The 23410-nt window shown below is 53.1% G+C and overlaps 12 protein-coding genes across 19 annotated transcripts in view; 5 read left to right on the top strand and 7 right to left on the bottom strand.

Annotated features, from left to right (window-relative positions):
- Window positions 1-6: 6 nt before the first annotated feature.
- Window positions 7-1865, top strand: PPTG_18043 (hypothetical protein). The gene has a single exon (XM_008916112.1). The coding sequence runs from the start codon at window positions 360-362 to the stop codon at window positions 1689-1691; it is 1332 nt and encodes a 443-aa protein (XP_008914360.1). The 5' UTR covers window positions 7-359; the 3' UTR covers window positions 1692-1865.
- A 432-nt stretch (window positions 1866-2297) lies between these two features.
- PPTG_18042 (hypothetical protein) lies at window positions 2298-5581 on the top strand. The gene is made up of 3 exons (XM_008916111.1): window positions 2298-2566; window positions 2636-2850; window positions 2929-5581. The coding sequence occupies exons 1-3, from the start codon at window positions 2326-2328 to the stop codon at window positions 5569-5571; spliced, it is 3099 nt and encodes a 1032-aa protein (XP_008914359.1). The 5' UTR covers window positions 2298-2325; the 3' UTR covers window positions 5572-5581.
- On the bottom strand, window positions 3665-7966 carry PPTG_18041 (hypothetical protein). Its single transcript, XM_008916110.1, has 2 exons — window positions 7784-7966; window positions 3665-7718 (listed from the first exon to the last, which is right to left on the bottom strand). Exons 1-2 carry the CDS (start codon window positions 7881-7883, stop codon window positions 5659-5661), a joined length of 2160 nt encoding a protein of 719 aa, XP_008914358.1. The 5' UTR covers window positions 7884-7966; the 3' UTR covers window positions 3665-5658.
- Window positions 7967-8115: 149 nt separating this feature from the next.
- PPTG_18040 (hypothetical protein) lies at window positions 8116-10575 on the top strand. The gene has a single exon (XM_008916108.1). It carries the CDS (start codon window positions 8324-8326, stop codon window positions 9482-9484), a length of 1161 nt encoding a protein of 386 aa, XP_008914356.1. The 5' UTR covers window positions 8116-8323; the 3' UTR covers window positions 9485-10575.
- PPTG_18039 (hypothetical protein) lies at window positions 8240-10471 on the bottom strand. The gene has a single exon (XM_008916109.1). It carries the CDS (start codon window positions 10466-10468, stop codon window positions 9551-9553), a length of 918 nt encoding a protein of 305 aa, XP_008914357.1. The 5' UTR covers window positions 10469-10471; the 3' UTR covers window positions 8240-9550.
- Window positions 10576-10584: 9 nt separating the features above from the next.
- PPTG_18038 (hypothetical protein) lies at window positions 10585-12624 on the top strand. 7 transcript variants are annotated; one of them, XM_008916107.1, is made up of 6 exons: window positions 10585-10899; window positions 10975-11064; window positions 11137-11495; window positions 11562-11723; window positions 11796-11962; window positions 12131-12624. In XM_008916107.1, the coding sequence occupies exons 1-6, from the start codon at window positions 10651-10653 to the stop codon at window positions 12139-12141; spliced, it is 1038 nt and encodes a 345-aa protein (XP_008914355.1). In that variant the 5' UTR covers window positions 10585-10650; the 3' UTR covers window positions 12142-12624. The 7 variants fall into 7 exon arrangements, with proteins under 7 accessions (XP_008914355.1, XP_008914353.1, XP_008914352.1 ...); XM_008916105.1 differs by having other exon boundaries at window positions 11796-12037; XM_008916106.1 differs by having other exon boundaries at window positions 10651-10899; window positions 11796-11992; window positions 12131-12342.
- PPTG_18037 (hypothetical protein) lies at window positions 12258-13420 on the bottom strand. Its single transcript, XM_008916100.1, has one exon. It carries the CDS (start codon window positions 13328-13330, stop codon window positions 12371-12373), a length of 960 nt encoding a protein of 319 aa, XP_008914348.1. The 5' UTR covers window positions 13331-13420; the 3' UTR covers window positions 12258-12370.
- A 3-nt stretch (window positions 13421-13423) lies between these two features.
- On the top strand, window positions 13424-16405 carry PPTG_18036. 2 transcript variants are annotated; one of them, XM_008916097.1, is made up of 5 exons: window positions 13424-13463; window positions 13552-13624; window positions 13681-13768; window positions 13838-13972; window positions 14038-16405. In XM_008916097.1, exons 1-5 carry the CDS (start codon window positions 13440-13442, stop codon window positions 14255-14257), a joined length of 540 nt encoding a protein of 179 aa, XP_008914345.1. In that variant the 5' UTR covers window positions 13424-13439; the 3' UTR covers window positions 14258-16405. The 2 variants fall into 2 exon arrangements, with proteins under 2 accessions (XP_008914345.1, XP_008914346.1); XM_008916098.1 differs by having other exon boundaries at window positions 13424-13624; window positions 13695-13768.
- Window positions 14237-16248, bottom strand: PPTG_18035 (hypothetical protein). The gene has a single exon (XM_008916099.1). The coding sequence runs from the start codon at window positions 16189-16191 to the stop codon at window positions 14401-14403; it is 1791 nt and encodes a 596-aa protein (XP_008914347.1). The 5' UTR covers window positions 16192-16248; the 3' UTR covers window positions 14237-14400.
- On the bottom strand, window positions 16306-18023 carry PPTG_18034 (hypothetical protein). Its single transcript, XM_008916096.1, has one exon. It carries the CDS (start codon window positions 17920-17922, stop codon window positions 17131-17133), a length of 792 nt encoding a protein of 263 aa, XP_008914344.1. The 5' UTR covers window positions 17923-18023; the 3' UTR covers window positions 16306-17130.
- A 257-nt stretch (window positions 18024-18280) lies between these two features.
- Window positions 18281-20251, bottom strand: PPTG_18033 (glutathione-disulfide reductase). The gene is made up of 4 exons (XM_008916095.1): window positions 19810-20251; window positions 19575-19720; window positions 19335-19507; window positions 18281-19264 (listed from the first exon to the last, which is right to left on the bottom strand). Exons 1-4 carry the CDS (start codon window positions 20202-20204, stop codon window positions 18476-18478), a joined length of 1503 nt encoding a protein of 500 aa, XP_008914343.1. The 5' UTR covers window positions 20205-20251; the 3' UTR covers window positions 18281-18475.
- Window positions 20252-20286: 35 nt separating this feature from the next.
- The window catches only part of PPTG_18032 (hypothetical protein), a 4461-nt gene continuing 1337 nt past the window's right edge, over window positions 20287-23410 (bottom strand). Inside the window, exon 3 of the mRNA XM_008916094.1 lies at window positions 20287-22091. Coding sequence (XP_008914342.1) covers window positions 20378-22091 — 1714 coding nt within the window. The 3' untranslated portion in view covers window positions 20287-20377. The remainder of the gene's footprint in view (window positions 22092-23410) is intronic.

The following is a 23410-nucleotide window of genomic DNA, read 5'->3' as shown; positions in this document are numbered from 1 at the left end:
CGACATCGTGTTCTCCAGATCCAAATGCTGTGGTAACCAACTTTCTTGTCAAAGAGTCTTGAGCTCAGGACTTCCGTCACATGGTGTCAGCTAAGTTGACATGTGAACCGATGGCTGGTTGCTGATCACCGGCCGGTCAGTGGCACTGCATAGAGTTCGACCGTCCTGGCGCAGCACGCAGACGATTGCATCTTGCGGATGTGTACGTTGCACACCTCGCGAAATTCGAGGCGAATCGAGTCGATTATCGACACCGTGATGAGAGCAAAATTCTCCCGTGGATGGGGCTGCAGTGACTGGGCCGCCGAGTGCGAGGCAACGCGGCACTTTCCACATCGAAACAGGCGAGGAATAGTGAAATGCGTAGACTTGCGCCTTTGTTCGCAGCGGTGGTGTCACTCACGGCGCCGTCGCTAGCCCTGGAAGTCAGCGTCTGCGGCGACGCCACGTACGATCTGCCTGAGGACCGAGGAGTGATCTGCGCGTCGGCCGATCCCATCCCGCCAGGCACGGCCTGCCCGCTCAAAGGAGACAAAGCGAGCACCGACTGCTTTGAAAATCTACCTTCGTATGACGGTGGCGCCTGTGTGGCGCCCGAAGACGCAGTGTGTGCTTTAGTGAGCGAAAAAACATGGGGTTGCGTGCTTCCTTCGGTAGGATGTGGAGGTCAAGCACTCACGACGACTGCTCCAGCTTCTCCAGTACATCAGTGTGAAACTTGGAATTATGATGAAGATGAAGACTTCGCCTCAAGTATTGACTCGGAGGCGCTATTCGACGGAAACGAGGACTATGATGAAAGCTGGTTCGTGGAAGTGACCAAAGTGACAGTACTGTTTGCATGTGGAACCGACAAGCCCACGGCGGCACCGACGTCAGAGCCCACTCCAGCGCCAACTTCGGTATCCGCTCCAACGCCCTCTCCAAAATCCGATTCGACGGACGAATCAGCATCGGAACCAACACCCGAACCGACCTCAAATACTGAAGGTGCATCGTCATTAGATACTACAGAAACTCAAACGCAAGACTCTGGAGATTCATCGATGCCTGATGCTACACCAGCGCCGACGGACGGGGCGGATTCATCATCGGGCCCCTCAGGATCCAATGCCACACCAGCCCCGACTTCAAACACTACCGATGAGTTTTCACCTTCGGACAGTGAAGATGGCTCAGCATCGGATAGCGCAGATTCGTCAGAATCAGAGCCAACCCTGGACGTTACGGATCAATCAGCGTCCGAACCCACACCGGCACCGTCGGACTTCACTGACAGCACAACATCCGACACAGCAAATTCATCCGAGTCAGATCCAACCCCAGCGTCGACGTCAGAGGGTGAATCGGGATCCGAGCCCACTGGGAGTTTGACACCGGATACAGATACATTATTGTCAGAGCCAACACCAGCTCCAACCTCAGGGACGACGAAGGGGTCAACAACGGGGAGTACGGATGCTTCAACACCTGAAGTCACTCTAGCAGTAACGAAGTCCGAAGCACAGCAGGGCTCAGAAGGCACTCAATCCTCAACAGCAAACGAAGCTGCGGACGAAACTTCGGCAACGAAGCAGTTGACGGGGTTCACCGATGTCGCGATGTTGTCAGAGCCGTCGAACTTCGTAGGAACACTGAAGCCTGCAAGCATACCTGATGCACCAAAAGCATACGACAAGCCCTCAAGATAAAAACGAAAGCGAGGAGAAAGAGCTCAGAAAACTGCGGCCTCGTATAGGGAGGAAATATGGCGTACAGCGCCAAGGAATTCATTTAATATTAAGGGCTCTTCGGTTTCTTCTCTTGACCATGTTAGCATGCGCCTTCATGTTCGATGTCAAGATGGTTTGCTGGGTCGTTGCACGCCTGGATCGTGAGATCACACAGATTGGAGTACGTGGTGCCGTCGGTGCCGCACACAGGGACGTACTCTAGCGTACAAAACATGACGTTGCAGTCAAAATTGGTCGCATCGGCGTGCGAGAAGAACGCGGTTGCCAGCAGAAAACTCAGCACAACGAATCCACGGGCCAGGAAAGGTCGCATTATACTTGATACTCGCTCGGTCTTGACGTTGCTTGGAAGAAAGTAAAGTGCTCTTTCTTACCAGAACGACTTGCATATTGAGCTTCAACGTAAAAAAATAGAAAGTTTCACCGTTGAGTCACCACGTTTTTTTTTTTTCGTTCTATTTTTGACCACATTTCCGGCACCGAACGTCTTTTCGTCTTATCTACCGTCACCATTGCGTGTGGACCACCCCGCGTGTCTGAACGAAAGGGTGCCAGACGTATTGCGATCTTCTTGAAGCACTTTGCTGCGCATATGACGGACAACCAAACCATGGCAAAATTCCCGTCTTGGACGCGGATCACTCTAGCGATCTTCTTCTGCATCCATCTGCTGCTGGCTGGTGGACAGTTTGTGCGAGCAGTAGAATTGAAGGGGACGCATTGCCCAGGCCAAGGCAGTCAGTGTTCGCAGCACGGCGTGTGTGCGATCAACCGACAGGGAGAACATGTGTGCAATTGCCAGTGGGGATACACATCTCCAGACTGCTCTATAAGTTCGTGAGCAGCTCTCCTTCATCCTGATGTTGACGGTGTACCTTGACATTTTGTTCCTTGTCTTGCAGAAATGTGCCCGTATGGAGCCAATCCAACGTCGTCCCAGCAGGAAGATAAGACGATTAGCCTAAGGATCACGACTAACGGTGGTGCTTCAATCACGGGTGGAGCATTGGCGATAACGTTCCAGGCGCACACAGTAGATTTCGAAATGCCGCTCGAACAAGTGACGAGCGAAGTATGCACTAGTATCTTCCGGCGTTTCCAAAACCTCGGAGAGTTGGTAAGTGAATTTCGGTTGGTACCGTAGCAGGTCTCCTGTCCACTCCAATCGACGCTAACGAACGTTTACTATCATCAGACGTGCAAACAAGTACATTTTTATGGATCTTCGTCCGCCACATTTGACATCACGCTTCACACGTTCCCCACATTTCCAATCATGAACAATCTGTATTATCACAATGGCAATCCGCCAGTGTCCGAATTCTGGTGCGACGCAACAAACGTCCAGCTCTCGTCACCATCGGGAGCAGTGCAGTGTGTTTTCGAGAGCATTAACGATGTCAATGTGAAGTCCTATGAAGAGTGCAGTGGACACGGTGACTGTAACGCTGAAACGGGAATTTGCGCCTGCCACGAGGGATATTACGGCGACCACTGTGGAAAGAACAAAGACGACGAAGATGTCCTAGTTGCTCCAGCGCTGGGACCACTTTTCAAGGGAAATGTTCTGCATTTATCAGCGACGAGAGGATTGTCCTCTGATTTCCAAATCGTACGCGCCGATGTCGGTGGACAAGCAGTATTTACCATGAACGGACGCGGCGATACTACCTGGCATCGCGGGTCACTGCAACTTCGCGAAGGAGGACTATACATGAGTGGTGGCGCCTTGCAACTACAAAAAGACAGCACATTCGAGATGAAAGACGGACGTGCGCGACTTCAAGATACATCGCTACATCTGCAGCTGCAAATGGCCACCTCAGCCTCCACCGGCGGTGCCGCTTTGCTTAATGTTGAGAGACTCTCTGCAGCCTCTACGTCCGAGTTGTCAACGCTTCCAGATTACATGCGCATTTCGCACCCTAAAGGGCCCATTTTGCGAGTAAGTGGAGCAGGACAGACTGTCATCCACAGTGGCGGCCTAGAGATACTTAAAGGCGGTCTGAGACTCGAGCGCGGTGGTATTCAGGTACTGTCGGACGGAATCAAAGTTATGAGCGGAGGACTTGACGTTCAAAGCGGAAACTTAGCTGTTCGCTCTGGCACTTTAAGTCTGAAAAATGGGCAGACAACACTTACTGCACCCGCTGGTCCGGTACTATTACTACAGCGTGATGGTACTGATGGCACGTCGCATTCTAGACCGCTAATTGAGGCTAGAGGTAGCAGAAGCAGCGAAAGTAAAGTTTTTGAAGTGCTTGATTCGGGATCGACGGTAGTGCACAGCGGTGGTTTGCACGTGCTTGCTGGTGGTGTGACCATCGAATCTGGAGGCCAAACGATCATGTCCGGTGGTCTGCGTGTGGCGTCTGGTGGTATTCAAGTCGAGTCTGGGAGTCTCACCACCCGAGATGGTTTCTCAATCGAAGATGGTGGGCTAACCGTTAAAACCGAGCAAGTGAACGGTAAAGCTCTTCATGTGGCATCACCTAACGCCAACTTTGCTGGCGCGTTGTTGAGCTTTGATCTCTCTAACCACCATCTCCATACACCGCCATTTCGTATTATTGAGGCATTGAAACCTACCGATTCTGAAAGCCGCACTACTCAAACAGAAAGCGTTTTTTCAGTGGACTCATTAGGCAACTTGGAGACGCATGGAGACGTCACTACTACTCGCGGTGGTCGGATAATTGCAAACGGAGCTCTGGTCTCCCAGGCCCAGGCCGTTTTTTCGAGTGTTCAGCTTCGCGCCTCTAATAATCTCGTCATCCCAAGTACCAACAGCTACGTTCAGATCACCAACGATGGAGTTGCTTCTCCAAATACGGCGAGAATTGATTGTGAACACGCGTATGCTGGTCAGTTGCTTGTCATCCAGAACGACGATGAACAGCCCCTGGGTGGCGAACTCAACGTAGCGGCAGGTGCAGCAGCCATTTTCGTATTTGACGGCGGCGTGTGGCGTCCTTTGACTGCAGCGGTGTTTGATACGTCGTCACTTACGGGCGTTAAAACTCTGGAAGCTGAAAATGATCTCAATTTGGGCGAGATCACGCTATCAGTGCAGTCTGTTCAGGTAGCTGGACAACGTGCTGGCTTCGTGGCTGTGTACGGCAAAGGTGGCGTTCTGGAGCAGCATGGCAGTCTGCGCTTTGATGCCACGTCGGGCACATTCAGCGCTGAAAAAATCGAGGTCCAGCGCATGCGTGGCTCCATTGATATGAGTGAGAGTGAGCTACGAGGCGTAGAAATCATTGGTGGTCACATTAGCAGCGTCAACATGACGGCCATCGAGATGGTGGAAGTGCAGGGCGAGCTCTTCGTCGAGGACGAGGCGTTTTTCGGCGCAAGTGTGACAGTGGACGGCCAAGTTATGGGCTCAGGAGCCTACGTAGATGCATCGGACGAGCGATTCAAGTGCGACATCCATCAAATCGCCAACGCCTCCGAGGTTGTAGCTCAACTGCGCGGTGTCGAGTATGCGTACAATTCGGCCGAGTTCCCTGATAAATTTCCACATGATGGTCAACGTGAATTGGGATTCATAGCTCAAGAGGTGGAGAAAGTCGCTCCTCAAGTTGTGTCCACAGACGCTGACGGATTCAAATACGTGGCATACGCACGACTGATGCCTGTGGTAGTGGAGGCTCTCAAGCGAGAGCAGCAACGCGCAGACGAGAGCGACAAGCGCATCCAGCAACTTGAGACCGAAATGAGTGATCTCAAACGTTCGCTACAAGCACAGCAAGAAATGTTCCAGCGGCTCCAGCAGCAGTTTGAAGAACAGCGTGATTCCTACATAGATCCAGAACCACTACAGCAAGTGCAATAACTCAAGACCAAATGCAATAATCATACCGTTGTTGCCGTTTAGTTTTCACCCCAGGATCATCGTCTCGACTTTCTCTACTGACTTGACTTACTGTGGTTGCTGCTGATGAGGCGGCGCTTGTAAATACTGACGCTCGGAGCGGATGTACAGAACGACCCCGAGCGCGATCGTCAATACAAAGATGAGAAAGTTATCCGACTGCAACACCTCGCGCCAGTTACTGAACATGTCCAGCAGAAGAGTATTCGAGCTTAAATCCACGTCTCCAGGCCACCAATTCTTAAGCAGAGAAGACAGAAAAGCGCTCGCTTCAGATTTTGTGTCAAGCGAGTTGTCCTGACCGCGAGACGCAGCAGTCGACGTCGACGAGGAAGACGCTGCCTTCTTGGACGGCGGCACGTTGCCTACGAGCTCATCCCACCATCTCTTCCATGACCGCAGCGACTTGTGAGCACGCAACTTCCACAGTGCTAGAGTCACTGGTACACTGGCATCGCTGTGCGCCACACGTGACTTGTCAAAGAAACGCTTGGCCAAATAAAAGTCCTGGTCCACACCAATTCCGTGCTCGTACATGAGTGCGAGGTTGAACATGGCCTGCGCGTTGGACCGCTTACTGGCCAGAGAATAGTGCGCACTAGCCTTGACGAAGTCCACGGGGTGACCACCTTTTCCATAGTAGTAATAGTCACCGATCTTCAGGTTAGCATCCACGTTACCCTGCTGCGCTGCCAGTCTGTACAGCATCACAGCAGTCGAGGCCACCACGTCCTTCGTGAGTTCCATACCCGAAGGCGTCAGCGATAGCATAGGTGAAAACGCCGAAGGAGTAAGGAAATCGTAGTCGAGCAGATACGCAGCGTTGTGCTGAGCGACTTCGTAGCCTTGCTGAGCCATAACAGCATACTTCATGAAAGATGCCTCGTAGTCCTGGCGCTTGAAGTCTTTGTATGCCTGAGTGAGCACCCGATCCCATTCGCCACGCTCGGCCACCATTTTGAACGACTCGACTGCATTTTTACAGGAGCGCGTTGTGCCAATACCGTGCAGACTCATCTGGCCGAGCTTATGACTTGAAATTGTGTGGCCTTGGTGCGCAGCGACTTGGAAATAGCCATGAGCGACCTCGTATTCGGGGTGCTCTGTGGCAAGTACAGCGCCCGTCGATCCACCGCCTCGCATGTGGAGGACACCCAGGTTGTAGAAGGCCTCCATGCTGCCCTGCTTAGCTGCAGCCTTAAAGAGAGCCACAGCCTCTTCCTCATCGCGTTCGGTGCCTTTGCCCAGCAGATACAAGTGCGCCAGTTCATTCTGGGCTGCCGTGTTTCCCTCATTCACAGCCTCTTGCAAGTATTTGAACGCCGTAGCGTTATTCTGTGGGACGCCAATGCCAAGACTGTAAATGTGTCCCAAGTGGTACGCTCCCCCACTAGCTCCCAAGTCGTACGCTTTCTGGAAGAGCGTCGCTGCACGTTCAACGTCTTGTGCGAGTCCACGAGCGCCGTAGAAGTACAATGTTGCCAGGTTGAGTGTGGCGTCTGGGTCGCCCTTGTCTGCCGAGAACTCGTAATAGTCAACAATCGCGCTGTCACCAGGCAAGTTCTTCTTGTGCTGCGTCTCCGCTACAGTCTTTAGACGACGATGTGGCAGGTCGTAGATGGCGGGATGGCTGGCATTCTGCTCCCGTCTCGCTACGGCCTCATTGGCCGCCACTTCGTAGTAGCGCACGGCCGATTCGCACTTCTTCGGAGCTCCAAGTCCCAGCAGATGATTGTGCCCCAAAGCCATAGCGGCGCCAATGTCTCCACCCAGAGCGGCGAAGTAGTAGTGCGACATGGCGGCCGCTTCGTCAAGCGGGAAGCCCCAGAGTCCGTAACTCAACGCCACACCCACATGGAACTGCGCCCTGGGTGCACCCAGAGCTGCTGCCTCAGCGTACAGATTCAAGGCCAGCGTTCCATTGACGCTCGTGTCGAGCGAGCTGTTCCCGTAGAAATACATGTCGCCTAACTGCACCAGCGCGTCACGGCGCTCAGCACGCGGCACCAAAGGCGAGAGCGCGGCATCACTCAGATCACGCACAGCCGCATTATCAGTCTGAACACGTCGCAACGCCTCCGCGAGCGGCGACGGTGGCGCGATGGCGTCTGTAACAGGGAACAAAAGAGTCAGAAGAATTGGAAAAGAGGACAGCATAATGAAAACATATTACCAGTCGCGCGAGTCTCCGAGACATCAGAAGGCGACGCGGAGACGCAGGAGAGCGCGACTGTCAGCGCGATGGCGAGCCCGCGGTGGAAGGAGTAGCGCATGCAGAGAGGAGATGACCGAGACGTAGACGTAGCTCCTCGACTTGGCGAGTTGGTTTCTGAAGAGCAGGTGAATTCTCCCACCTACGTAAACATATTGTGGATGCAAGTATATCAAGTTTGAGATTCTATATTATAATATTAATGTGGCTAATAAAAAAAAACACTCAAGCAGTTATATCAGGATATGTATTCATACATCTAAATGCAGAAATGGCCACGTCACTCTTGAAGTGTGCGGGGTTGGAGAGACGATAACTAGAGCTTTATCGCCGACATGTTCATTCTTACCCACGCACCACAAGCATTTGCTCGCTATTGCTATCTAAAAAGCTAACCCACGGTTGCAGCACCAGCACTGCATGTGCATGTACAGCTAATATTAACTCGGTGTAACTGTTAAGGGTTCTGATTCCGATTCTGATCCTGTCAAGCTAAGCACGATGCCACCCAAGCAGAAGCAGCGGACGTTCCTAACCAACGCACAGAAGCTGCAGCTGAAGCAGTTCTGGAACGAGCACCCTGACTTACAGCTGCTGGCGGTTGTGGATTGGGTGCGCGAGCGCTTTGGAGTGTCCGTGGGTCGAGCGACGCTCTACCGCATTTACCACGCACCAGTCGAGACCTTCGCGGGCAACGCGCAGAAAAAGAAGGGTAGACGCGTCAAGTTCCCGGGGCTAGAGAAGGACATCCTGGCCTTCTATGAGGAGAACCGGCGACTTGGCGACAGCAGCGGTTTGGCTCTCTCGGACGAAGCGCTGTTGCGAGCCGCCGCGGAGCTCCGGGCGCGCCATGGCATTTCAGAGACAGAGCTCAAGCTGAGCAACGGATGGCTCCACCGCTTCAAAGAGAGACACGCATTGCGTATCATTCCACAAGCAACGGGAAAGCAGGCGGCGACGGATGTCACTCAAACTACAAGTGCTGTAATGAAGGAGCCTACGCAAGATGCTGCGGTAAAGCCAAAGCGAAAGCCAAGGGCCCCACCACGTAGAAAACCCACCAACCAACCAAGTGCGCAGATTTTACAAGCAGAATGCGGCGTCGTTGAAAGTATTGAGGCATCGGAGGAGGCAGTCACGATGGGTATTACTGATACAACAGTCAGCATGCAGCAGTCTTTGGCCTCTTGTGGCAATGCCTCGAATGCGTTAGAAGACGCAGCAGTAATTGCTACAGTTAGTGCCCCAACTGCTGCTGCTGTACAACCACTGAAATATCTTTCAGCTGTTGCAGCTGATTCAGTGACGTCCGTGGGGTTTGTGAGGTGGAAGAAGCATGGAGGAATGGGATACGAGAACATTTTTTCTGTGGTCAACGACATTGTATCCATTTTACGCAACGTTAGTTGCCAGATCAACGTAGAGCTTCAACACACTTCGTTGCCACCAGGAACCTCAGTTATTTTCAAAGTGTGGGCTGGAGTGGAGTTGTTGGGCCAGTGTGAGCATTCCGTCCGAAATGAGAATGGTCGATCGTTAAGTGTGCTGCAGCTGAAGTGCACATTGCCAGCACAAACAGTAATTCGGGTTGAGTACCATGCACCCGGTGTAGCTTATAACGATAGTCGACTGGTGCTGCGTCTACTGGGTTCTTTCGAGTAATGGAGCCCATTAGCAGCCAAATCAAGTCTCCCATAATAAATGACTTCAACTCCATTACGCTCCTGACTATAGTAATCTCCGCCGCAGCACGAGACTGGTGTCGGTGAATGCGTATCCCGGCGCAAGGAACTCCACTTTCAGCACTGCTTGGGCACTCATGAGTAAGTTGGTGTCCACCCAGGTACTACTAGCAACGTCATTTTGCACGGATGTGACCGACTCACACTGCCCCACAACACGATTGCCACTATAAACCTTGAAAATGAATGCGACCAGCGCTCCAGTCATTGACGCAGTGTGTTTCACCTGCACGCTAAGCTGGTACAACCCCGATTGCTGTAGCAGTATTCCATCCGCGACGAGAACAACTTGATCCTGTTGTATTTCACCTACAGGCTCCCAATTGAGGAACTCAGGTGCTTGCACCATTGTGAGAGCTCGTGCCGACAAGATTACAGGGCCCCTATCCTCATCACTCGGAGGTGCATCTATGCCATGTAGTAGCTCCAATTCAACTGGTCTATCGTCACGAACCCCACTGTCGTCCTGCCGTCCGGGCTGCGGTGGAGTACCCGTGAGCTGGTGCCTAATCTTGAACCGATAGAGCCATCCATTCGAGAGCTTGAGCTCAGATTCATTGATGCCACAAGCGGCGCGACATTCGGCCGCTTGGCGCAGTAGCAGGTCGTCAGACACGTCCTCTCTCCGTGCACGCCTGTCCTCGTAAAAATCAAGTAGGCGACGCTCGAAATCCGGGAATTTGACGCGCCGCTGCTTCTTACGACCGAGATTCCCAGTTGTGAAGGACCCCTCAGGAGCATGTTGAATGCGGTAGAGCGTCGTACGCCCCAGACGCACATGGAACTGCTCACGTACCCAATCAGCCACAGCGAATTGCGGTAGTCCAGGATTGGTCACCAGGAAGGCGCGTAGCTTGGCCTTCTGCTGCAGCGTCAAGTGCGTCCGGGTGTCCTTTCGCGCCATGCTCGAGATAGTTTAATGAGTAAATATTACAAAAAAAGAGAACAAATCTACAAGAAAATGGAAGTAAATCACAATATAAATCCGTCAAACAATTTGATTTTAGCCAATCGGCTTGAGGACACATTCAATCGCGGCTTCCACCCACGCAATTCCCCACTTTGACACCAAAAGGAGCAGCAGCCATGTCGTTCGGACAGCCCGCCCAGGCCGGCGGGTACTTGAACCCGAACAACGATTACACCATCGGCGAGGCCATTAATGACGGTATCCAGGACCTGGCGTGGAGCCCCACGAGCAACGTGCTTGTGTCAGGCAGCTGGGACAACTACGTGCGCTGCTGGGAGGTGCAACAACAAGGCACACAGTTCAACGCCGTCGCCAAGGCACAGATCGCGCACGAGGGTCCCGTACTGTGTACGGCCTTTAGCGGGGTGTGTGCATGACTGCAACAATTTTATCAATGCAATCATTTCTTTTTTCCTCTAATGACTTGGTTCATGCATTAGGATGGCAGCGCGGTGTTCTCGGGATCATGCGATAAGACAGCCAAAATGTGGGTGCTAAATGGACCCGCGCAGGGCCAGCAGATCGCTGCGGTGGGTAGAGCTACTTATTTGCTACTACTTATTATAATGAGGGACTAATGCTGCAGTGACACTTTTTTCCAGCACGACGCTCCGATCCGCAGCATTGCTGCAATTCAGGAGGCTAACTGCGTGGCCACGGGTAGTTGGGATAAGACGCTTAAGTACTGGGACACGCGGTCACCCACGCCCATGGCCTCAGTGCAGCTCTCGGAGCGCTGCTACGCCATGGATGTCAAGCACCCGCTGCTCGTTGTGGCCACAGCCGACCGCCAAGTGCACATTTTTGACATCCGCAAACCGTCGCAGATCTACAAGTCGATCCAGTCGAATCTCAAGTTCCAGACGCGGACGATTGCGTGTTTTCCGGATGCTTCGGGTTTCGCCATCGGTTCGATCGAAGGACGTTGCGCTATTCAGCACGTCGAGGACAAGGACAAGAGGTGCGTGCTGAGCTTGAATAACTCCAGGCGATATTTTTGTACATGTTACGCCTGTTGTGATGACAGGAATGACTTCGCGTTCAAGTGCCATCGCGATGGATCGGATATTTATCCAGTGAGCAGCATCGCGTTCCACCCGTTCGGCACGTTTGCTACCACGGGCGGAGATGGCACGTTCTGCTTCTGGGACAAGGATGCCCGTCAGAAGCTCAAAACTTTCAACAAATGGTACGACTCGGTTGCAAACGTTCTGTGTGTTGTACACTTTGCTAACTGATCTTCTGTGTGTGCACGTTGCAGCAACCAGTCCATTACGACCGGCAAATTCAACGCGCGCGGAGATATCTTTGCCTACACGTTGTCGTACGACTGGTCTATGGGCGCGGAGAAATACAATCAGAGCCAACCGAGCGTCATTCGGCTGCACAGCGTGGCGGAGGCGGAAATCAAGCAGAAGAAAAAGCCAGGTACTGGGTCGCGGAATTCGTTCTAGAAACGTAAGCCACAAGCCGCGGACAAACCGTCGGGGCGTGGCTTTATCTGTGCGTGTTTCTTGCGGCTACACTTGCTGCATCTGTCTCGATTTTCCCCAACTTAATATTTGTTCTCGTCTGCTTTTGTGTTTGCCCCGCTAGCCTCTAGATAAAGTATTGATCCACCCCCATCGTCGACCGCTCACGCCTCAACTCGACCTCTGTTCAGCTCGAAGCCAGTTGCATTTATCGCCTTCCGTTGCTCAAGGCGGGACAGAATTTGCAAGACAAGAAAGATGCCAGAGGTCACACATTCGTTCAAAGGAGAATGCAACACCAGTACCCAATCAGTGTCTATGAGTTGATTTGCCAAACGCGTTTGTATGTGTGTATGTGCTGTGTTTACTGTGCCGGTTCGTGAGGTGCGCCAAGACGATCCAGTGCCTGCGTCGCCTCCTGCAGTCCACCCTTCGCTGCCAACTGGTAGTACTGAATGGCCTTCTCGTAGTCTGCCGGAATTCCCTGGCCGTTCTCGAACAACTGTGCCAGACACAACTGCGCTTGCGGAATTCCACCTTCAGCAGCTAGGAAGAAGAACTGTGCCGCCTTGGCATGATCCTGCTCAATGCCGCGTCCAAGCATGTAACAAGCTCCCAGATCGAACTGCGCCAACGCGTTGCCAGCTTCGGCCGCATGACGGAAGTGCGTCACCGCTTGTTCAGCACTCTGCTCCACGCCACGTCCGTGCAGGCACGCGTTGCCCAGAGCCCGGTGCGCCTCGGGCATGCTCTGCTTGGCTGCCTGGCGGTAGAGCTGCACAGCCTTATCCTCATCCTGCGTCACGTGTAGCCCTTGCGCGTACATGTAGCCCAAGTCGTAGCTGGCGGCCATGTGGCCACTTTCTGCCGCCTGCGTCCAGTAGTGGAGTGCGCGCTCCAAGTCACGCGGAACTTCGTCGCTTCCCTGGAAGAAGAGCTTGCCAATCTCGTGGCAGCTGCCGTCGTGACCAGCGTCGGCTGCCTGCTGCAGGAATTGCCTAGCCAGCGACACATTGCGCGGAATTCCAGCGTGACCCTTGAGATACAAACTGCCCAGTGCGCCTTGTGCACGTATGTGGCCCATCTCCGCTGCGTTCGTCCAATGTAGCACGGCTCCGTGCACCGACGCGGCACTGCCCACATCACCGGCACCTTCGGCTTTGCCCAGCAGATACTTAACCCCCAGAGCGAACTCTGCATCACCGTTAGAGCCCGATGAAGCAGAAGAAAGAGAGCGAAGTGAAGCCAATGGGACACGAGCACGGTGACGCTGGCCTTGACGCTGCAGTGCGCGCAATTGCTGGCGCCATGGACCTGGAAGCATCGTCGCGATTTTTGCGGTTGTCAAAGTCAAAACTGCTGTAACCCTGTGTGTACCCCTGGGTACGATTATGGGTACATTTTGTCAGACTGCAACCAATAATTCCAGGACGATGAAGCAGCGCGATCTGTTGAAGGTGACGGCGCTGTTGGTGCTGCGAGTCGAGTGATCGGGTGAATGCATTGAGCTGAACATATTCATTCCAATATTATTGACTCTGTCAGAGCCGCGTGAAGCGATTGCTTAAAGAGCAGAAGGACATGGGCCAAGTGAGCGAAGCCGCTGTTGTCGCTTGCTGTACGTCATCACAAATGCAGTCACATTTCAAACGAATGGAACTCACAAGTTTTCAGCCTCGGCCGTACAGGTTTTCGTGCGGGATCTTGCTACCAAAATGCAGCGACAGGCAGTGGAAGGAGTCGGGCTGACACCAGTTGAATTGTGCGTATGACGTTGGAGCAGTGTCGAATGTTGTTCACAGTATTTGACGGACGCTCTTTAATGCGGCAGGAAGAAGAGCGTATTAGCTTGTGGAGAACTCAATTTCCTGCATAACAAGGTGACGGCCATTGACGAGAGCGATATTAAGTACCGCAAACCTGCTCGAGGAGGCAAGAAGCGGATCCTGAAGGCTGCCGCCAAGGAGTGAGTTGCTGCTTGTTTAGGTTTTCGCTCGATCAAAGCTCAAACATTATGTGGGTTTTGTTCAGCTCAACAACCACAAAAAAAGCGCGGACAACGAAGACGAAAAAGGCAGCATCAGCAACCGCAACGGGTTTAGAAAAGACAACCAAGCTAGCTGGTAATAGCGGTGACGATGGCAACGACAACGTTACAGTCACCGAGAAGGCTGCGTCATTAATAACCAAGGCGCGAGCATTGGAGGTTGAGGAGGACGATGACTATGATGAAAGTGACAGTGACGCGTGAATTTCTAGGAAGGATAATGCTTTCTATTGCCACACGACGGTGCTCTCAAAACAAACTTACCAATCGAGGGCTTCTATCTACATGAAATACAACCGTCCAAGTATTTTGTGCCACTGACTGCGGCTTCAACCTGTCGAGTTGGTTTAACTCGTCTTGCTATCAAGCAAAGACTGCCATGTGGGGCCAAACAACAAGTCGCGCGAAGGTGATCGGCGGATAGTTGCCTGTTGGAACATGACGTTGCCCGGCGCAGGCGTGGCAGGAGATACACTTGCCTCGCCGTTAGCAGCTGTAGGAGTCGACGGGTGCGGAGGTAGAGGTGGTAGAGCTGCCGAGGGCTTCGCGTCCGTGGATGCTGCCTTCGCTGCAGTCGGCGACACCTGATCATCTCCAGGGAAGAAGAAGCCGTGCATGCGAGCGACGACCTCGTCGGCCTCCTTCTGCTGGAGCACAAACGACAGGTTTAGATCTTCAGCAGACTCGCTAAGCAGCAGTACGTCGTAGTTCTCAAGCACGCTGAAAACACAGCCGAGCTCCGCCAGCGCCTTACGCAGACCTCGACCCACAATCGAAACCACCGAGCAGTCCTCGAACACGCGCACCTTCGAGTGTTCATTCAGTGCTTCGAGCAACTGCTGGAACGGCGCGCCCTGGACGCCACCGGGAATGTGGTCTAGCGTTACCGTCACGGAGAACTGCGACGTCGCGATAAGATCCACCGAAATGCCGCAAGCCTCGAACGGAGCGAACACCTTGGCTAAGAAACCCGACGTACTGTACATGTCGAATGCTGTGATACTGAGCGTCGTCATGTTCTGTCGCTTCACCACAGCTAGAATCTTCGGGCTGCCGTGGTGTGCCTTGTCCGCCTCGGTAGCGGGGTGAATGACAGTCTTGGCACCGTTAGGGTCGTTGGTGTTGCGGATTTCGAGCGGCACCTTGCCCCACTGCGCTGGAATGATGCAACGGGGGTGCAATACCTTGGCGCCCATAGCAGCCAGCTCCTGTGCCTCACGATAATCCAAATCCTTGATGAGACGGGCGTTAGGCACGTAACGCGGATCGGTCGTGAACATGCCGTGCACGTCCGTCCAGATTTCGTACTTCTGGGCACCCAGCAGGGAGGCAAACAGAGAGCCTGAGGTGTCACTGCCGCCACGACCCAGCACACACGTCGCGCCTGTGCTCGTGCTGGCAATGAATCCCTGCGTAAGCACAACGCTCTTACCATTTGCCGCGTTCTCGGCCTGTTCGCGGTCCAGTCGAGGGTTCACCTCTGCCTGTAGATACCTATCCTCTTCGGACTTGGCACTGGTGGGGTCGCTTACCAGGAGATCTCTAGCATCCACTCGCTCCACGTCCGTGAGACCATTGTGAACCATAATACATCTACCCAAGTGAGTTGAAAGCAGCTCTCCGAATGCTAGAACGCGCGCCTGGATGCCGGGCGAGGCCTCCTCTGTGAGTTTAATGCCTTCCAGTACGCGAATGAGGTTCTTTAGCTCCTCAAGCAGCGGGTGCAACGTCTTGGGCAGTAGCGGGTCGATGGGCGACGTGGAGAACGACGATCCGTCTTCGCCGTGGCTCATCACACTATCCATCCAGAGCTGCTGCCATCGATCGTGCAGCTCCACGCTTCCCTCCACACCTTCGAGCGCCGGCAACAGGCCCACTTCATAAGCCAGCGAGAAGTGTTGCAGCGCAATGTTGGTTGCCAGTTCGGTGTGGCTACTGCCGCGTTCACTCGCTAGCGCTAGCGCTCGCGTGAGTTTGTTGGTAATTTGGGACAGCGCTGAGATGGTGACCCACACGCGCGGAGACGACGGAGACTCGAGGTGCGAGCGGATTTGGTCGCAGATACAGCGCCAGCGAGCGGCGGTCGACACGCTTGTGCCGCCAAACTTGAGTACTACCCACGGGGATGACGAGGCCATAACTACTTGTGACACAAGCGAGGAATCGGGGAATGACGCACTTCCCCTCCAGTGAAAAAACGCAGTGGGATTGGTGGGGAAACAAATCGGCGTGTTCGATTAGGGACAGTTTTTCTCGGACATAACAGCTGATTCGCGTATTTGCTTACATTTTTCTAGCTAAAATAGGCACTTAACTCCGGACACCGATTACCAACAGAAGTTTCTTATGGACGTGTTGAAGTGCATCTAAACATTCGTTTACCAAGATTTTACAGGCTCGCTCACTTGGATCATTCCTGCTTACATTCTTGAGCGTCGCCAGCACGCCTCCGCAACGGATTACGGCTGACCACATTGCATTGCTGCACACAATAACAATGGATGTACATACTCGTATTCGCAGGAACGGCGCCGAACAACTGGATCTGAAAATCTGGGAATCGCACGAGCCGGATCGCGAAACTGGTTAGGTGGATACATGTACGGCAATTGCGATGGTGATCCTCAAAGTTCGGGCTCGCCTTGCCAGCTTATGTCTGCATCCACCTACGGAGATTTCAAGGCTAGCTCGTGTACATGGATGTAAATGCGAGTCACATCGGCGATATTTCAATTGATATCCTGGGCTACCACGGTACATGTTAATCGCATGATGAGAACGGCCTGTTAGTTTTGGCGATGTCTTCAAACATTGTTTATAGTATGGACACTCCGTTGGTAGCTACACGGTTCACAGCTTCGACGGAGTGCACTCGAGGTGGTTCTACGTGTCTGTATGCTATTTTTTCTCGGATGATGGCAATCGGTCGTTTCGATTTCGACCGGTGAGAGTAAAATGATGAAAAGACCAAGGAAGTGAGCTGTGCTGGTTGACTCCGAAGGCTCGCTGGTCCGCTTCCCTTCGTTGCTGTTGCGCTTGAATGTTTCTGGTTATAGTTAGCGTTTGTTGCAGATTCATCACTCGAAGTTCGCAGCAGCTTCAAGGTTTTTATGCTCTGCCACCTGCACGCCAAAGATGTCGAGCATGAGGAAGTCACGTATCACTGGCAGATTGCACATTCGACGGTTTTGCTGTAGTAGCAACGTCTCCAGAGACCGCTCGAGTTGTGCTCGACGCTCTTCGAGAGCATTGGGCTGAGTCACACGGAACCACGTTTTGGCTGGAAGATCCCACTGGAATTTCGTGGCGTCCTCTACCTTGCACTCCTCGTCTTCCAGCCTCGCACAGCAGCGAGCAGCAAAGCCGCTGGCAAGTTGTTTGTTGACTTCAACCGCGCACGATACGAACTCAGAGAACCGGCGCTCGACCTGGAAGTTATGACGCGGTGCGTCACAGATCGTGAGTTCCAGCGTGTAGGTGACGTAACCCTCGCACGTCTCCTGGAACGACGGAATATGCACAGTAAATAACTTGCAGTCCGCCGGCGAGCGACTTCGCGTCGACTTATCTCCTCGAGGCTGAAAGACAGAGCAGAAGTCGGGCATCGTGGGGCGACACACGAACACGAGGCTGGGGTCGATCTCGTCCTCGTTCTCACTCTGCGACGCAGTATTATCGCTGCTGGTGGAGTCGTCACCGGATTTAGTAAGCCCAGCGTGCTGTTGCTGCTGCTGGCGCTTCGCGTCTTCTTCACTGTCACACTCAGGCGTGGGAGACGCATTGGCTCGGTTCGCGGCGCGCAGAGCGGCACGTTTCCTGCGGTTGCGGATGCGCTTACCAGAGAGAATCGGACGCTTGTCGCTAGCCATGGCGGTGGGGGAGGAAAGAAGCAGGTGGGGCCGAATCAACGACAAAAGAGAAAATGACGACGAAGGAACACTGACGTGTCGGGTGAATGCGAAGTTGAAGCGACATAGTGAAGCCAAGTGTAGAAACCGACTCCGGACAAAAGTATCGTTCTCAGGATCGGGGTTAGGGTGTCAGCCAAAAACCGCCCAATTGTGATTCTCATGCCGAGAATCTCGTCGATGGAAATTGGTAGGGTTATATCTCAGGCAAATTGCGCGCCTGCCATAATAACCACAAAGCAATACAAGCAGGTGCTTGGGTGCGGCAGTGCCGTAGTCGACGCTCAACTGTGGATCGACATTTGACGGCATAATGTTTCGTTTCGTCGGCCTCCAGTGAGGTGTCGCTCAAGCGACATCTCAAGTTTCGAGGGAATTTCAATTTCAATTGGGGGCCGGTTCCTTTAATTGCGATTGAATCAGTTCTGAATCTCAATTCAACCACCTTTAGTTCTCTACCATGTCGCAGAGTTTATCGGCCCAGATGGGAACGTCTAGCTTCAACTGGTGTCCTTCACTCGCGCCCGCTGAGGCCCCAGGGCGCCAGTGTCACGAGCTCCTCGCCTGCAGTCGGGTGGATCGCAATGCAATTGTCAAAATCGGCCTTGGTAGCACCCATTTTTACGGCCACACCGAAGCCCTGGAGGATCTCGTCGGCGGCCATGCCGATCATATGCAGACCCACAACCTTTTCCTCTTTGCCAACACACACGAGTTTCATGGCCGTCTTGGGCTTGTCCTTTGGCTCTCCCGTCGATTCGTCAACCTCGTTAATCAGGCCGTAATACATGTTCACAAAGCGGCTCGTGTACACCTTGACAGCGTCGTCACCATACTTGCGGCGAGCCTGGTCTTCGGTCAGGCCAATCGTACCGATAGGAGGGTGGCTGAACACGACTGTCGGGATGTTTTCGTATGAGACCTTTGAATTATTCAGACCGCCAAACAGGCGATCAGAGAGCCTCCTCCCAGCAGCGATGGCAACGGGAGTCAGCGCTGGAGTGCCGCACACATCGCCAACTGCAAGCACTTTGCTGTTTGAGGTTTCTTGGAACTCGTTCACTGGAATAAAACCGTGCTCGTCAGTTGTGACTCCCGCCTTGTCGAGCTGAAGGTTTGACGTTAGAGGCACTCGGCCAGCAGCGTACATCACAACATCATAACCGTTGTATTCCGAACCGTCAGTGAGCACTACAGTCTTAGTGCCATCAGCTGCCTGTTCCACACGAGCGACGTTGCTGTGAGGTCGCAAGTGAACACCGTCCTTCACCATGGCGTCTTCCAGCGTTGTACGCACAATATCCTGCAGTCAAGAAATAACCGATAAGCCACTTGATCCGGTAATGAGCAGGTCAGAATTCCATGCAACGTACATCAAACGAGCGGAGCACACCCTCCTTGCGACAAAAGATCGACGTGTCTGAGCCTAGCGCATTGAGCACACCCGCCAGTTCTACTGCAATATAACCGGCGCCAACGACCGCCACCTTCTTGGGGAGAATCTCCAGCTCAAAGAACCCGTCCGAGTCGATGCAAAGTTCCTTGCCTGCGAGTGACAGGATTAAAGTTAAGAGACTACCAGAGATCAAGTTCTTTACCAAGTGAGTACGCACCCGGAATGTCAGGAATCAGCGGTTTGCCTCCGACTGCAATCAGAACATTCTTGGCCAGCAACTCCTTGCCGTCCACCTCCACATTCCCATTCTCATTAAACTTTGCCGATCCTCGAATCAACTCCACTTTGGAATTCGCCAAGTTCCTGCAGCATGCAAAATGACATCGCCATCAGATCCAGCTAACACTACGTAATCTCTACGGCCATGATAATACCACCAACCAGCATCATACCTTTCGTAAATTCCGTTAAGACGCAGAACGTAGGCGTCACGACGAGCCTTGAGCTTCATCCAGTCGAAGTGAGTCCGCTTGCCCAAATGTTCCCCTGTCGCCTCGTCCTCAAAGCCATAGTGCAGGAAGTCGTGGTCCAGTTTGTGACTCATGTCAGCGGCAATGAACATGAGTTTCTTGGGAACACAGCCTACGTTGACGCAGGTGCCACCCAGCCGGGCTTGCTCCACGACCGCCACGCGCGTACCAGGGTAGCTGGCAGCACGACGTGCACTAGCCATACCTCCACTTCCGGCACCGATTACCAGATAGTCATACTCCGTCTGCGGGGCACGAGAGGCACTCAGAGCTCGTGTCAGGCGAGGCACCTGCGGCGTCAGCTTCGCTCGCAACATTTTGATCTGCAAAATGACAACCCGATTTTGGTGGTGTGATAAGCAACTTTCAGCCAATAAGAACACACAACAGACAATTCGATGGCCAATGAACGAGCATTTAGGTACAATTAATTATTGACGGAATAAATTACCACTTTTCATCACATGACACTTCAAAAACTCTTGCCAGTTCACTTCTCGCGTGCAGGAGCCTTCGGCGGACTACCACTGGGGGCGAGCTTGGCGGATCGTCGAGCACCCACCGGCGGCGAAGTTGATGGCACTGCAGGTGGTAGTGACGATCCTGTGGCTACAGCCGCCTGGAACGCAGCCTGCTGAGCTTGAAAGGCACCGAATCCAGCCACCGAGAAGTTCAGCAGATACGGAGGAAGTTGCGACGATCCCTCGGGCAAGCTGCCGCTCGAGGTCGAATTGGCCCAATTGTACGCTTGCATATGTAGGTGAAGTTCCCGCTCCATCTCCCCCAGCACAATAGTTCGAGCCTCGGAGCGGAGGTCGTCCAGACTACGCAATCGCGTCTTCTTCTGCATGTGTTGCAGCAAGTCTTGGCCGGCGGCAGCAGTCACGCGCTTCTCGACACGAGACTTGACTTCTGCGCGGAACGGAGCAGATGTCTGCTCCAAATACAATGAAAGGGAGTACCCGAAATGGGGAGGTAAAGCACCCATAAGCCCCATCGGGTTCGAAGCCGTCGGAAGCGGATTCGGCTGTATAGGCACATGCTTCGTGGTGCCTGAGCAACTTGTCGAGCGTCTCGATGGTGAACGGTATGCTGGTGAGCTTCCCAAACCAGGGCTCATAGGCATTGGCACAAGCGGTGGTGTCCCCATTAACGGTGACGGTGACGTCGACACGAACGATGACGGAGCGGTGCTCGGTGTCTGGCCATTGGAACGTCCACCTCCATTGCCATTGCTCAGCGCTTGGTGGGAATAGTCGATCTCCAGTAAATTCCAGCAAACTGAACATGAACGTCCATGCATACTACCCTTGCTGTTACATGAACCATAGTGAAGAAGCATCGCCTTGGCGTCGTTACAGGGTTGTTTGCACTTGCCAACAACGAGTTCGCATCCAAGACAGTGATTCAGCACGCGACGCATAACACTGCATCCGCCTATTTCACAACCGCTTTCACACTGCGCTGCGTGCAACAATAGCCACAGGGATCCAGCCGTCTCGGGTGCTTTGGCTGGGAAAAACAACGGCGACTGCATCAGGTAATTGCGTTCGTAAGACGACAACGAAGACCCAGCATCCGAGTTCTGCACGGAATGCACCAGAATCTGGTGGAGACGCGTACGCATCGGAACACAACCGGAGGGAGGCATCCCAGCTGGAGGAGCTAACGAAGACGAGTCCAACGTCAGCGGTCTCGGAGCATTATTTAGGCTTTTCTGGTGACTTCCAGGGTGGATCGAAGAGCTAGCTGTCGTCTTCTTTCTCTCCGTTGAAGACGCGCCGCTCTGCTCCTTCGTTTCGTTCAGTGATATTTGTGCAGACTGCTGAGGAGGTTGTTCAGGTGAGGGCTGGGCATCCATCACGTTAGGCGACTCGAAATCGCGAATAGCATCAAAAAGGTTCGCTCGTTCGTTCTCCGACAGTAGCATGTCCAACTCCGACACAGGTTCGACTTCTGCCGATGAGGATACCGAATTATCACCACTAGCGTCACTCAATGACTGCATAGAAGCTTGATGATGATGATGATGATGATGATGCTGCTGCTGCTGGTGACGCTTCTGGTGCGCCTGCTGCATATAATTCCCACCGATAGCGCTCGGTGCGGATCCATACGCGACTGGAGGCCAATTTGGGTCATTGGATTGGATCGAAGGTGGGAAGTCGTCAATAGAGAATCCAATCATGTCACTATCCGGTGGTCTGTTGCACATCATTACCGAGTTACAAGTTAGTTCAGCATTAGCACTCATAAGCGAAATACCAAGCAACACGCACTCTTGGAGCAGCTGGTCGGGCGTGGGGTTCGATGACCCGAACGCGCTGCCAAAAGTCGCATTGGGATCAAAGCTAAAAGAATCCGAAATGGGCGTCGAGGAGTCAAAGGATTTGTGACGCTGCAGCTTCATCCATCGCTCGGTTCCTTTCTTTCTCTTGCTATTAGCTGTTCACAACCACATACATACTGTGTTAGCCGTTTCAGCACCAAGCACGAGTTCAAGATCGCAGGACGCCGCACCATTCATTCGGTTATACTCGGATTCCATATTGGACAGACTGGTGAATGATTGCGAGCCGTGGAAGCCGCGTCTTCCTCCGGACATCTGCTGCTGTTGCATTAAGTCCATGGGGTGCCCCATCACTTGCTGATGCGGGAACTGGCGCTGCGAGGAGTTCTGGTATTCCTGCTGGAACTGCAGCAGCATGTCATAGTTCTTGTCGTTAGGGAACGATGTGTCCTCAGATTGGCCCAATGCATCCATGAGTGGCTCCTGCGAGTCGAACGGGTAGGGCATGAGGCCATTGCCACCAGCAGTCCCGCCCATAAACTCGTCGGTGTCGTCCATCCCTGAGAATGACGGGCATGACGCTGAGTATGTAAGGCCCGCAGATCCTCCAGTGTCTTGGTTGGCGGTGTTCAGGAAGTTGTTGGCACCATGCTGTGCCCGCTCATCACTGGCGTCGGACGGGTAGAAGTTGGCGGACTCGAACAGTTCTGCGTCGGGCCACTCGCCGTTACCATTATGGGGCTGCGGTTCTTCCGGCCAGGCCATCATGGCGACGGAGGAGTGGATCAGGAAGAAGATGCAAGCGAGCGCAGCGAGGCAAAGCTAGGGGCTCTGCTGATTGCTGCTGCGCGGCTTGCGTTTTGCTTCTACCTGTGAATTTCTGAAGTGAGGGAACAGAAGGCGAAGAGAGAGAGGGCGATTTGTTAGAAAAGGAATCAAGACGAGAGACCTGTCTGGTCCCTTGTCCCCCAATTTGGACGCTCTCTCGTCTTGACAGAATTTATTGGTCGTAATTTAAATTTTGTATTACGATCAATAAATTCTGTCAAAGATTTTTTTTTCCAGATCCTTTCTGAACTGGTGCCTATTTCAAAATAGGCACTCGACGTCAGGAAAAAACGTTATTTCCTTTGCGTAATTTACAGATTTAATATAAAACAGTATTTTGCTAAAGCTGACCAGATGAAATCGATGGTTGCCGAGTTTCTCTTTTTGTGACAATATTCCAGAGCT

The sequence above is a fragment of the Phytophthora parasitica genome (assembly GCF_000247585.1).
Source record: "Phytophthora parasitica INRA-310 unplaced genomic scaffold supercont2.79, whole genome shotgun sequence".
NCBI classification, from domain to species: Eukaryota; Oomycota; class Peronosporomycetes; order Peronosporales; family Peronosporaceae; genus Phytophthora; species Phytophthora nicotianae.
Note: the sequence above shows the minus strand (reverse complement) of the source record. Positions and strands in the feature narration are given on the sequence as shown.